We start from the raw sequence: 13,619 nt of genomic DNA on the forward strand, positions 1-13,619 counted from the left end.
GCCACAGCAATGCTAGATCCAAGCTGCGTCTGCGACCTACAGCACAGCTCACGGCTACGCCAGATCCTTAATCCACTGAGTGAGGCCAGGGATCGAACCCTCGACCTATGGTTCCTAGTTAGATTCATTTCCACTGAGCCACGACGGGAACCCCAGAAAATTGTTAATTGAGGACAATAGATTGAAAAGTATTCACGACTAGCTCCAGTTCAGCATTTCAAAGTATAAGGTTGTCCTTATTACTATTAAGTGTAATAAACATTGCAGCATGTTTTTAAAACAGAGCCGTATTTTGATATATAAGCCAGTGGTAATGGGCTAAGGCTAATAAACAAATTATTCTCTTTACCTACTGATTCTTCCTCTTTCAGCCCCTTCTCAAGGTCAGCATGTCAATGAGAGACTCCTTGATACTTGTTCTTCGGAAATCTATGTTTGCCAGGTGTGTAGCACCTCATGAGACCCTAGGAAGCGATGCTTTCTAATAATATTTAAAGTCCTCTCCGTTTTCGTCTCTAGTACAACCTGTTCACAGCAGCCATCCAAATTCCTAACCTAAGCTAGAGTTGATCATCTCCTAAAGATATTATGAGATGAGTAATATGTGAGACTCATTTGTTACTTTAGGGTAAGATAGCAGATTAATATCACCTGTTATAATACACTCCCAACTAGTAGCTAGCCATATGCCTTATCTCTTTCTAGAACTGACAGTTTTTTGTTAGTCCTCATGCAAAAGCATATCTAATAGGCCAAGGCTGTACATTGTAGCATCTACAACATGAATTAACCATTGAGCCTCAGTGAGATGAGTGTATCCTTTATCTGGATGGACGCACCAAACTCTGTACTCCTCTTTGAAAAGGGGAAGTGCTCCTTCAGACACAGAAAAAAATCAACAATTTCTTTTGCTATTTCGTACTTATATTGAGTTATCAACCCATTGTACAGCCTTTCAGAACTCTTGTTCTCATTTACCACATGGACTTACCAGTAGGACAGAAAAAAGTATAGTGTCTTGAGGTTAAGTAGATAACGAAGAATTCAACTGAATTCCTGTGCTTCTAATTGCTGTGAACAGCTATGCCTTGTTTTGAGTACATAATCAATTTATTTTGCTCTGTGCTTCATTTCCCTCTTCTGGGCAGAATTAACTGGATTTTTCTGACCCAGAAGCCTGTTCCTGTGAAATCAGTACTGTTTGGTAACTTGTTCTCTGTCTATTCCTGAGCTAGCCAACTTGGTGCCCGAAAATCTGCAGTTGCTGGGTTTTTGCTGCTCCTGAAGAACTTTAAAGTTTTAGGCAGCTTGTCGTCTTCTCAGTGCAGTCAGTCTATTGGTGTTAGCCAGGTAAGGATTTTCTCACACCAGCTTATAGTGTGTGCACGAATGCAGCAGTTGCTGATGTACAGGCTGTTTTCTTTTACTCTTGTCTGGTTATATACATGATCCTGAACCTGAGGGTCTCATGATGATGGTGGTGGTGGTGATGATGATATCAGCTAACACTTATTAATTGCAGATTTTTTGTGCATTAAACTGCTTTTTAATACGGTAGCCACTAGCCTTCAGGTGGCTGTTGAACTAAACATAGATTGAAATGTGGCTAGTTCAAATTGAAGACTTAGTGTGAGGATAAAAGAATATAAAGTATCTAGTAATTTTTATTTTGATTACATTTTGAGATATTTTGGCTGTGTTGGGTTAAGTAAAATTAATTTCACCAGTTTCTTTTATTTTCTTTTTCTTTTTTTTTGGTCTTTGCTATTTCTTTGGGCTGCTCCCTCAGCATATGGAGGCTCCCAGGCTAGGGGTCGAATTGGAGCTGTAGCCACCAGCCTACGCCAGAGCCACAGCAACGTGGGATCCGAGCCACGTCTGCAACCGACACCACAGCTCATGGCAACGCCGGATCGTTAACCCACTGAGCAAGGGCAGGGACCGAACCCGCAACCTCATGGTTCCTAGTCGGATTCGTTAACCACTGCGCCATGACGGGAACTCCTCTTTTACTTTTCTTTATTTAGCTACTAGAAAATTTAATACTACATTATGTGGCTTGTATTTTTTATTTGTATCATGTTTCTTTTGGACAGCACTGTGCTAGACAGTATGCTAAGTTCTTCACATTTATTTTCTCATTTAATCGTCACAGCAATCTTCTGAGGCTAGATAACTGTTATTTTTCCCTATTTTAATAGTGTATTTACTTTGCACCTTTTTTTTTTTTTTCTTTTCTTTTTTTTTTTTTTAAGGGCTGCACCATGGCGCATGGAAGTTCGCAGGCTAGGGGTCAGATCTGAGCTGCAGTGGCCAGTCTACACAACAGCCATAGCAACACCAGATCTGAGCCACGTCTGTGACCTGCACTGCAGCCCATGGCAACACCAGATCTTTAACCCACTGAGTGGGTCCAGGGATCAAACTCAAGTCCTCATGGATGATAGTTGGGTTCATTACTACTAAGCCACAATGGGAACTCCTACTTTGCATTTCTATTAAATCCTATAATCTGAGAAAACAAAACTTTTTACGGTAATTAAATAAGAGTGATATTATCATGGCCTCGTAATGATTACCACTTCTGCCTCAGTCCTGAGTTTTGGCATGTGGGGAAAGCTAAGTGTAAGCTCTTTTTACCCTCTTAATGAAAGCTACTTAACTGTGGTAACATACATGAGAACTGGCCTCCCTTCCTTTCAGGTCCATGTGGATGTCCACAGCCGTTACAATTCTGTTGCCAATGAAACCTTTTGCCTTGAGATCATGGATAGTTTAAGGAGATGCTTAGGTCAGCAGGCTGATGTTCGACTCATGCTTTATGAGGTAAGTTGATGTAGTACTCCCCCCCTCACACTAATCCTTTTAATTTTAATAATTTTTTTCTGACTATAAAAGTACAGTAGGTATGCTCTTATTTAATGCAGTTAGGACCAGTAGTTAGTGAGGAATCGAAAGGAATAGTTACATGTTTTATTTTAATTTGAAATATTTAAATGTACTAATTTTTTTTTCTTTTTTTTTTTTCTTTTAGGGCCACACCCACAGCATATGGAGGCTCCCAGGCCAGGGGTCAAATCAGAGCTGTAGCTGCTGGCCACAGCCACAGCCATGCCAGATCTGAGCTGTTTCTGTGACCTGCACCACAGCTCACGGCAACACCAGATCCTAACCCACTGAGCAAGGCCAGGGATCAAACTTGCATCCTCATGGATGATAGATTTGTTTTCGCTGTGCCATGATGGGAACTCCTAAATATTCTATTAATTTACTTGTCTTTCGGAGTTCTCACTGTAGCAATGCAGTTAAGAATCTGACTGCAGCAGCTTGGGTCGCTGTGGAAGCACAGGTTCGACCCCCAGCCCAGCACAGTGGTTTAAAGGATCCAGCGTTGCTGCATCTATGGCATAGGTCACAGATGTGGCTTAGATTCAGTTCCTGGCCCAGAAACTTTTGTTTGCTGCAGGTACGGCCATTAAAACAAAAAATTTACCAATCTTTTGTTTTAAGGCCAAGTTCTTTTGCTTTTGTGAATGAATCTGACATTTGGAACTTACTGTCTCTTAAACAAGCCATAACCTTAATTTTATGCCTATAATTTCAAGTTTTGTTTACCTAAAGCAGGATAGAAACTTTAAGACACTTTAGATATAGTCTTAGTACAGAAGTCTTCTAGATATATTCGCTTTTTTCCCTAACTTTTTTTTGGCTACGCTGACGGGCATGAAGAAGTTCCTGATCCAGGGATGGAGTCCACGCCACAGCAGCAACCTGGGCCACTTCAGTGACAAGATCCAGCTCCTTAACCTTCTGTGCCACAAGGGAACTCCTCCTAACTTTTTAGAATTGTGTTACCCTTAATTCATCAGAAATTGGTTTTAGAGATTTACTTTTATTAAGACTTCCCAAAACATTCAACTTAGTTTTTATAAAAGCAGGTTTTTTCATTTTGCACTTGGTTTTCAAGAGTTTACAGAATATCTGATTAGATCACATAATTATAATGACAGCAAATGAGTGGAACAAATATAACTACTTGTACTTAGGATATAATCCAGCCAGAGGGAACGAAAGTGTGCAGTCATGGAGGATTACACTGCAGTCTCTAGCATTTAGCACGGGGGTACTTCAGCATACATATTTCATAGGGTGGAGAGCATTAGATAATCTAGCAAGCAGATAAGTGGAAGTCATTTCAGAGAACAGCTGTTATAAAAGAATGAGGGCCTCAGCATCCCTGACTGTAAAGGAGAAAAATACTCCACAGCTATAGAAGTGACCTGATGTCTAAAAATGGTGAGGATTATGGTCAGTTTATAAGCCAGTTCTCAGTGATCAGAGAGCCCTCTTTAGCTTAGGCAAATAAGTTAAATTTTCTGAATCGTTTCTCTCTCTAGCAAATACAGTCTCCATCTTTTTCAAAGAACCACGAACAGAGTAAAACATACGTAGGATTATTTTAAGGCTATGATTGTCCAAATCACTAGTATCCTTGAGAAAGGGCTTATTTGTCCTTTACTTGATTCCTCTTAGGGCTTCTATGATGTCCTTCGAAGGAATTCTCAGCTGGCTAATTCAGTCATGCAAACTCTGCTCTCACAGGTAAAATATTTTTTGTGTATAATGGGGCATTAAGAGGCAATTGTCATTTTTTGTACTTTTCAAAATATGAAATAATTCCACAGGCACATTGTGAACATGGATGGGGTATGCAATGCTGTTTCAAGTTCTTTTATTTTAATCACCACTTATCTACCTACCGTATTGCCATCATCTGACAGTTACCCCTCTCAGTTAACAGTCTACATCCTAAGTCAGAAGAGCATTTGGAAGAACTGTTTGTACAAAGGTCATCAGCAGCTGTTTTTGTTATGTTTATTTCTGAAAGAAGAAAAAGTGAGATCTGGAACAAATATAGCAAAATGATTGACTTTGTTAAATCTCGGTGACATTGATGAGTGTCTATTGGGTTATTTTCTGCACCTCTCAGTTAAAAAAATTTTTAAATTATGAAATACTTGACTATCAAGATTAGAAGAATTCAGTTGGAGAATGATGTAAAGACTTTTTTACTCTCAATATTTATTCGTTAAGCATTTGTTTGAATGGGTTTTTTTGTTTGTGTGTTTGGGGTTTTTTTGTCTTTTTAGGGCCACACCTGCAGCATATGGAAGTTTTCAGGCTAGGGGCTGAATCTGATCTGCAGCTGCCAGCCTACACCACAGCCACAGCAACGCCGGATCCAAGTCATATCTGCGACCTACACCCCAGCTCATGGCAACGCCCGATCCTTTACCCTCTGAGCAAGGCCAGGGATCCAACCTGCATTCTCATGGATACTAGTCAGGCTTGTCACCGCAGAGCCACAGTGGGAACTCTTGAATGTTATATTGACAGGTTTTTTTTTTTTTTTTTTTTTTGTCTTTTGTCTTTTGTCTTTACAGGGCTGCACCCGCGGCATATGGAGGTTCCCAGGCTAGGGGGTCTAATTGGAGCTGTAGCCGCTGGCCTACGCCAGAGCCACAGCAGTGGCAGATCCGATTCGCGTCTTCGACCTACACCACAGCTCATGGCAACACTGGATCCTTAACCCACTGAGTGAGGTCAGGGATCGAACCCGAAACCTCATGGATCCTAGTCAGATTCGTTTCTGCTGCGCCGCAGCGGGAACCCCTATATTGACAGTTTTATTGAGGTATAATTCCCATACCATACAATTCACCCATGTAAAGAATACAACTGATTAGTTTTTCGTATATTCATAGAGTTGTGCGGCTGTCACCACAATCAATTTTAGAACATTTTACCACCTCAGAGAAAACCCCATACCATTTAGTTAGACATTTATATAAATGGATCATACAATGTATGGATTTGTGTGACTGGCTTCTTTCACTTAGCATGGTGTTTTCAGGGGTTATCTATGTTGTAGTGTGTCTCAGTACTCCCTTTTATTCATTACATGAATCTTTATATGTTGAGAGAGTTCAAGATACAATTATGTACTAATAGTAATAACAACAGTCCCCAATGTTCAGCATTTACAGAGAGCAAAGCAATTTATGAAGCACTGTATGGTAGATGATTTCATTTAGTCCTCACAAAACCCTGTGAAATAAGAATTGTTACCTCCATTTTACAGATTTATATTTTTAAGGCTATGAGAGATTATTAAATAATATAATTTGTCCAAGGTCACAGAGTTAATAAATGGCAGAGTTGGGATTTGAACCCAGATCTTGTGGCTCAAGAGCCCAAGCATGTGTTTCTCCTATGGGGTGGAGTAAGCTTCTTGGATCCGTAAATTGATGCTTGTCACCATATTTGAGAAGTGTCCACTCAGTATCTAATCAACTATTTTTTTCTCTCCTCCTTTCTCTCCTTTCCTTCTGGGACTTCAGTGGTAAAGCCTCATATTATTCTGTAGATCCCTGAGACTTGTCTCATTTTTTCCTCAGTGTTTTTACACTATTCAAATTTGATATTTTCTCATAATCTATCTTCAAGTTTATTTACTGTTCTGCCGTTTCAGGTCTGTTGTTTTATTCTTGAATTTATGTTAAATGTTATCAAATAACATTTTTTAATTTATAGAAATGACCATGTGGTTTTTCTCCGTTAATCTGTTACTGTGATGAATTGTATGGTTTGATTTTTTTATTTTTTGCATGCCGGGGATAAACCCAAATTGACTAGGATATATTACTTTTTGCACACACTGGTGGGTTGAGTTTTCATTTAGGACTTTTACATATATGTTTATAAGAGGGAATGACCTATAATTTTCATTTCTCAGCTTCCTTGGTTTAGTCTGAGCTTAGTAAAATGATTGGGAATGTTCCCTCTTTTTCTAGTTTAGGTAAAATTTGAAATTGTCTCTTTATTTCTCTTATTCCATTTTTTTCCTTACTTGTTTCAAAGTTATATACTTTCTTTAAACTTTAAATGGTTGGCTTTTGATTTTTCAGACCATATAAGTAGTGTGAATTCAAGCCCAATCTACATTTGGAGACTAGCTTGTTAGAAAGTCCCAGAGGAGACTTTTTTTCCCCTGTCACCTAATGTCAAGGGTCGGTTAGGTAGGTACATAGCCCTACCCGCAGAGATGCATATCTTCCTCTATGTGGTAGATTTATTTTTTTAGTTTTGTCTGCTAATGACGTCTATTTCCTTTTGAGAATTCGAGCTTTATGTGAGGGTCTCTGATACCACCTCCACCCCGTGGTGGCCTAGGCTTTGTTTTTAATTTCATTATTCTTTTTCTACTTGACTATCATCTTAGCTCTCTATTTAAAAACTTATCTATATAAAGATTTTAATGCAGTGTTTCTCTCATTCTGTGTGTAGGAGGGTTTCTCTGAACCCAAGTCCACTATGTTGCTGTAAATGGAACTTCTCTCTCCTTCCTTCCTGCTCCTTCGCCCTCTTTCTTTTTTTATGTCTTTGTGATAATTCTGCTGAACAACCTTTGTTTGAAAATAAGGTCTTGGATGTGTAGAAATTATTGAAAGGTCCTATGCTATTCATCAAAAGCTTTTCAGTGGGCCTTGGACTTGATCCTACATACAAGATATATCCTGTTAGTTGTATCTTTCAAACCATAATGATCAGTCCATCCACATTCGCACATTTAATAAGAATCACAGAGTATGACTGAAGACATAGAGCAGTGCCTCCCAACTCAGGTTAGTATGTAGACCAGTAAAATTCTTTAGACTCTAAAAGTGAAAAAGGGAAGCAATAACTAAGATTTTTTAAGTTGAAGTATAGCTGATTTACAATGTTGTGTTAGTTTCTGGTGTACAGCAAAGTGATTCAGTTTTATATATATATATATATCCTCTTCCATATTCCATTATGATTTATTACAGAATATTGAATATAGTTCCCTGTGTTGTCTAGTAAGACTTTTTCTGTTTCACAGTTTGTATCTACTAACCCCGAACTCCTAAGTTATCCCTCCCACACCCTCTTTCCCCTGGAATAACTGTTAAGTTTGTTTTTATGTTGTTTGTCTCTTTCTGCTTTGTAAATGAATTCATTTGTATCTTTTTTTTTTTTTTTTTTTTTTTTTTTTTTTGTCTTTTTAGGGCTACACTTGGGGCATATGGAAGTTTCCAGACTAGGGGTCAAATTGGAGCAGTAGCTGCTGGCCTATGTCACAGCCACAGCAATGCCAGATTGAGCCTCATTTGCAACCTACGCTGCAGCTTGTGGCAACACCAGATCCTTAACCCACTCAACGAGGCCAGGGATCAAACCCGAATCCTCATAGAGCCACAACAGGAATTTCTGTATCATATTTTAGATTCCACATATAAGTGACATTGTATGGGTTCCCATTGTGGCTCAGCAGGTTAAGAACCCGACTAGTATCTATAAGAATGCAGATTGGATCCCTGGCCTCACTCAGTGGGTTAAGGATCTAGTAACTGCCGTGAGCTGTGGTGCAGGTCACAGATATGACTTGGATCTGGCATTGCTGTGGCTGGGGTGTAGGCCAGCAGCTAACACTCCAATTCGACCCCTAGCCTGGGAACTTACATAGGCCACAGGTGCGGCCCCTTAAAAAATAAAAGTAAAAAACAAGTGACATCATATGGTATTTGTTTTTCTCTGGCTTACTTCACTTATTATGAAAATCTCTAGGTCCATCCATGTTGCTACAAGTGGCATTATTTCATTTCTTTTTATGGCTGAGTTAACATTTTTTTGAGCTCTGTTATGTGGCAAGTAGTATTTGAAGCTCTTTACGTGTGTTAGCATGTTTAATTGCGATATATATTTACACATTTGTATTAAAATCTCCTAATTTCACAGATGAGGAGCCAAGGTATAGACACCTTTATTGACTTAGTGTGTGGTTGTGGGGGTATTGGATTCAGCCATTCTGACTCTAGAGCCTGTGCGCTTTTTCTTTCTTTTGCTTTTTCTTTCTTTTTTTTTTTTTTTTTTTTTTGCCATGCGGTCATGGCATGTGGAAGTTCTTGGGCCAGGGATCGAACCCGCACCACAGCAGCAAAGCTGCCATGACAGTGCCTTAACCCACTGTGCCACAAGAGAACTCCAAAGCATTCTTGTATTGTGTGTGTGTGTGTGTGTGTGTGAGTTTAGGGCAACACCTGCAGCATATGGAAGTTCCCAGGCTAGGGGTTGAATCAGAGCTGCAGCCACAGCAACGCCAGATCCAAGCCATGTCTACAACCTACACCACAGCTCATGGCAATCCCAGATCCTTTATCCACTGAGCGAGACCAGAGATTGAAGGGATACTAGTTGGGTTTGAGTCTGTTCCAAATGATTGATTATTCTCCTTATTGTAGATCATATTTTTCTGGTTCTTTGCATGTCTTATAATTTTTTGGATTAGTGTTTAAATTTTATTTTATATTGGTGTATACTTGATTTATAATGTTGTATTAGTTTCAAGGTACAGCATATTTTCAAGTGTACAGCAAAGTGATTCATTTATACATATATACATATATGCATTTTTTCAGGTTCTTTTCCCAGATAGGTTATTAATGAATTTTGAGTAGAGTTCCCTGTTGTGCAGTAGGTCCTTGTTTTCTATTTATTTTACATATAATAGTATATATATGTTTATCTCAAAGTCCTAATTTATCCCTCTTCCCGTTTCCCATTTTGTAACCATAAGTTTGTTTTCTAGCCTGTGAATCTGTTTCTGTTTTGTAAATATGTTCATTTGTTATCATAGAGCATAAATTGTTAACCATCAAGCTGTATCAAAAGTGCTGATTGCCAGAGTTCCTGTCGTGGCACAGTGGTTAACGAATCCGACTAGGAACCATGAGGTTGCGGGTTTGGTACCTGGCCTTGCTCAGTGGGTTAAAGGATCTGGCATTGCCGTGAGCTGTGGTGTAGGTTGCAGATGCAGCTCGGATCCCACGTTGCTGTGGCTCTGGCGTAGGCTGGCAGCTACAGCTCCGATTAGACCCCTAGCCTGGGAACCTCCACATGCCGCGGGAGCGGCCCAAGAAATAGCAAAAAGACAAAAAAAAAAAAAAAAAAAAAAGAGTGAAAAGCATTCATGAGCCATGGTGTTTTTTTCCATAAAATACACAGTTAAAACAATTCTATGAGCCAGAACCTGATGTGCTGCCACCTCTGAAATTCGAAGCTTGTGTTCTGACCCAAGGAGATCAGATCTCTCTACAAGAACCACTGGTAAGACTTTTTTCCTCCTTCTATAACCACTATTTTTACTCATAAGTACGAACATCAGCCCCGTTGATATGGTTTATCGTCAGAGTTACCTTCCCTGTGAAGCTCTCTTCCTGGTACTGTCAATGAATTTTTATTCTTAACTCTTCCCTGCGTATCTTTTCTGACCCATTATCACCTTGGTTCTGTTAATGAGGTATCTGTATGTCAGTACTTTACTAAATCAAGGCATTCATCATTTCACCCGAGGAGCGTTTTATTTCCTGTTGGTGGCTCTTTGATTGCATATACTAAGTAAATAAGCTTTAGAATGGGGAGAAAGATGTTAACCAAGAGCAGATGAACCCAGGGGACCTGTTTCATTAGTCTGGAGTATATTATTTAGGCTGAGATAGAACTGGCATCCTGTTGAACCTTCAGAGGAAGTAGGACAGGTTGATTTTCTGTTCTAGTTGTCTGCCATCAAAAAGACAGAAAAGATAAAAACTGAAACTCCCTCATCCCAAGTGACTTACAATTGAGATATCCTCAGCCTAGATCAGAGATGCTATGTTGGTTTCCCAGAGATTCCCTCAATTTAAGAACCCTTATCTTTAGAATAGCCTCTGGGATGCAGAGGAGCTAGAGAAGATTTAGGTTCACACCCTGGCTCCATGATATTTGTACCAGATCAGAGATAGCACATCTAATAACTGCATTGGTTGCCTGTCAGCTACTTATGAAGCCAGTGCCTTAGGAAAGGCCAGAAAACAATGCCTCTGTTAATAGTTCAGTTATTCTTTTCCTAATTTTGTTAATCCAGATTGGCTTAATTTGTGATGCTAATGAATGACTTACTTTAGCCTTTAGATAAGGATTATTTGGTGATTATCAACAGTTTCATGGGTTATCTTTTAACAAGAATATTCAGTTGTTACTTTCTTCTACAGGATTATCTGCTATGTTGTATTCAGCACTGTTTGGCCTGGTATAAGAGTAGAGTGATGCCCCTACAGCAAGAAGAGGAGGAAGAAGAAGAAGGATTCTATCAAGACTTAGATGACATGTTGGAATCTATTACTAGTAGAATGATTAAGAGTGAATTAGAGGACTTTGAACTGGTAATTGCCAAGTCTCAGCTCTGTTGAGTAATGGAAGTTTTTAGTAGCTTATTAATTTTATTTTGTGTCTCTTAGGACAAGTCAGCAGATTTTTCTCAGAGCACTAGTACTGGCATCAAAAATAATATCTGTGCTTCTCTTGTTATGGGAGTTTGTGAGGTTCTAATAGAATATAATTTCTCCATAAGTAATTTCAGGTAAGGTATAGTTATGACTGTGCTTGCAGTTTGATGAATTATTCATTTTGTGTGTGTGTGTGTGTGTGTGTGTGTGTGTGTGAGAGAGAGAGAGAGAGTTTAATTAACAATATGCTAGGTACGAACACACCACAGACCATGACACCATTTCTTACATGGACATCTAGCCTGAGACCAAACTCTGCCCTTTCTACTAGGAAACACCAAAACGTATACCACACAAGTTGGTGAATTTTGTTTTGCCAGTAGCCTTTAATTTATTCAAAGTTCTACAGATCCTGAACTCAGGAACTCCTGATTTTAGTAGAGAAATTTTGATTGGTGGTCATATTAAACTTTGGTTCTCTTCAGTGGGCACTGCAATGACTGGTGTAAATATGGGAAGAAAAGAAATAACCCAGATAGGAGTTCCCGTCGTGGCGCAGTGGTTAATGAACCCAACTAGGAACCATGAGGTTGCGGGTTCAATCCCTGCCCTTGCTCAGTGGGTTGACGATCCGGCTTTGCTGTGAGCTGTGGTGTAGGTTGCAGACACGGCTCGGATCCCGTGTTGCTGTGGCTCTGGCATAGGCTGGCAGATACAGCTCCGATTCGACCCCTAGCCTGGGAACCTCCATATGCCGCGGGAGCGGCCCAAGAAATAGCAAAAAAAAAAAAAAAAGAAATAACCCAGATAGATTGTTTTGACCTGGGAGTGCTGTGTGAAGATCCATTCACTGGCGATGTTGGGTCTAAACTATGACATCTAAAGAAGCAGTGTGATTGCCTTATTACTATGTATGAAAGTAGACCACAGTGTTCTGATGCTTGTCCTTGGTGGTCTCTTTTTCCTTTTACACAGTAAGAACAAGTTTGAGAAGATTCTGAGCTTATTTATGTGTTACAAGAAACTCGCTGACATCCTTAATGAAAAAGCTGGTAAAGGCAAAACTAAAGTGGCCAACAAAACAAATGATAGTTTTTTGTCCATGAAATTTGTGTCTGATCTTCTCACTGCTCTTTTCAGGTAAGGTTCTAACACAGTCCTTAAACACAGCAGTGCAGTGAAGATAAAAACACCTACTGAGAGTTACTGATAGTCGTTTGGATTCACAATCCTAACATATTATACAGTAAGAAGCAAGTCAGGAGGTTCGCAGTTTTCTTAAAATGAAAGCAGAGAAATCCTACGTGGGCATTTAAAGAGATACCTTGAATTATTAAAGGAAAAATGAGTAACAAGGAACTCATGAATGGAAAGAGGGATGAATCCCAACAGTGTGTTGTAAGAAAATCTACCTAAGTAACTCGAACAGCCTAACACATAAAAAGAGAAGGGGAAAAAAAAAAAACCCATGTGATTTAAAAAAAACCAAAGGATTGGTTCCTGCTTTGGTGCACTGGGTTAAGGACCCAGCATTGGCACAGCTGTGTCTCAGATGCAGTCCTTTGCCCAGGAACTTCCATATGCAATGGGTGCGTCAAAAAACAAAAACAAAACAAACCCTAAAGGAACATGGAGTCTTCTTGTGGGCTCAGTGGGTTAAGGATCTGGGGTTGTCACAGTTGTGGCATGGCTTTCATCCCTGGTATGGGAACTTCCGCATGCTGTGGGCATTGCCAAAAAAGGGGAAAAAACAAACAAAAACAAAACAAAAAAAACCCCAGAGGAACAATAACAAAAAAGCCACTAAAGAAAAAGTTAAGTTTATCAAAGTTAAAGGATTGGAGGAGGGGGAGAGAGTGCGATAACTCTGAGAATGGTACAGCCATGGCAGTGATTCTGCAGCGGGCTGCCTAGAATCTATCAATTAAAGCTTGCTGGGGGCTCCTATTCTGAACAGTCCCTAGAAAACCTAATCCCAGGTCCCACTGGCAGTAGGGGAATCTCCTCCTCTCTCTTTTTCTCTCTGTAGGGACAGTGCCCAAAGTCACGAGGAGAGCCTCTCTGTTCTGAGGTCCAGCACTGAGTTTATGCGCTATGCAGTGGGTGTAGCCCTGCACAAGGTACAGCAGCTAAAGGAAACCGGGCACGTGAGTGGCCCTGATGGCCACAACCCAGAGAAGGTCTTTCAGAACCTCTGTGACATAACTCGGTAAGTCACATGCCCTTAGAAATGTGTTCCACTAGTTGCGAGTCTCCAAGAGAGGAAAGTAG

At 39.9% G+C, this 13,619-nt stretch overlaps 1 protein-coding gene across 1 annotated transcript in view; it reads left to right on the forward strand.

Moving 5' to 3' along the window:
- Window positions 1-13,619, forward strand: part of FANCI (FA complementation group I) — a 78,930-nt gene that overhangs the window by 46,998 nt on the left and 18,313 nt on the right. The window contains exons 16-24 of the mRNA XM_001926870.7: window positions 372-442; window positions 1,236-1,350; window positions 2,704-2,826; window positions 4,534-4,602; window positions 10,087-10,188; window positions 11,115-11,285; window positions 11,361-11,482; window positions 12,324-12,488; window positions 13,378-13,557. Of these exons, the coding sequence (XP_001926905.3) occupies window positions 372-442; window positions 1,236-1,350; window positions 2,704-2,826; window positions 4,534-4,602; window positions 10,087-10,188; window positions 11,115-11,285; window positions 11,361-11,482; window positions 12,324-12,488; window positions 13,378-13,557 (1,118 nt within the window). The remainder of the gene's footprint in view (window positions 1-371; window positions 443-1,235; window positions 1,351-2,703; window positions 2,827-4,533; window positions 4,603-10,086; window positions 10,189-11,114; window positions 11,286-11,360; window positions 11,483-12,323; window positions 12,489-13,377; window positions 13,558-13,619) is intronic.

Source organism: Sus scrofa, chromosome 7 (assembly GCF_054392235.1).
Source record: "Sus scrofa isolate SSC_HxYL_T2T_F1_AM1 chromosome 7, Sscrofa_HxYL_maternal_Yorkshire_Landrace_v2.0, whole genome shotgun sequence".
Taxonomy (NCBI): Eukaryota; Metazoa; Chordata; class Mammalia; order Artiodactyla; family Suidae; genus Sus; species Sus scrofa.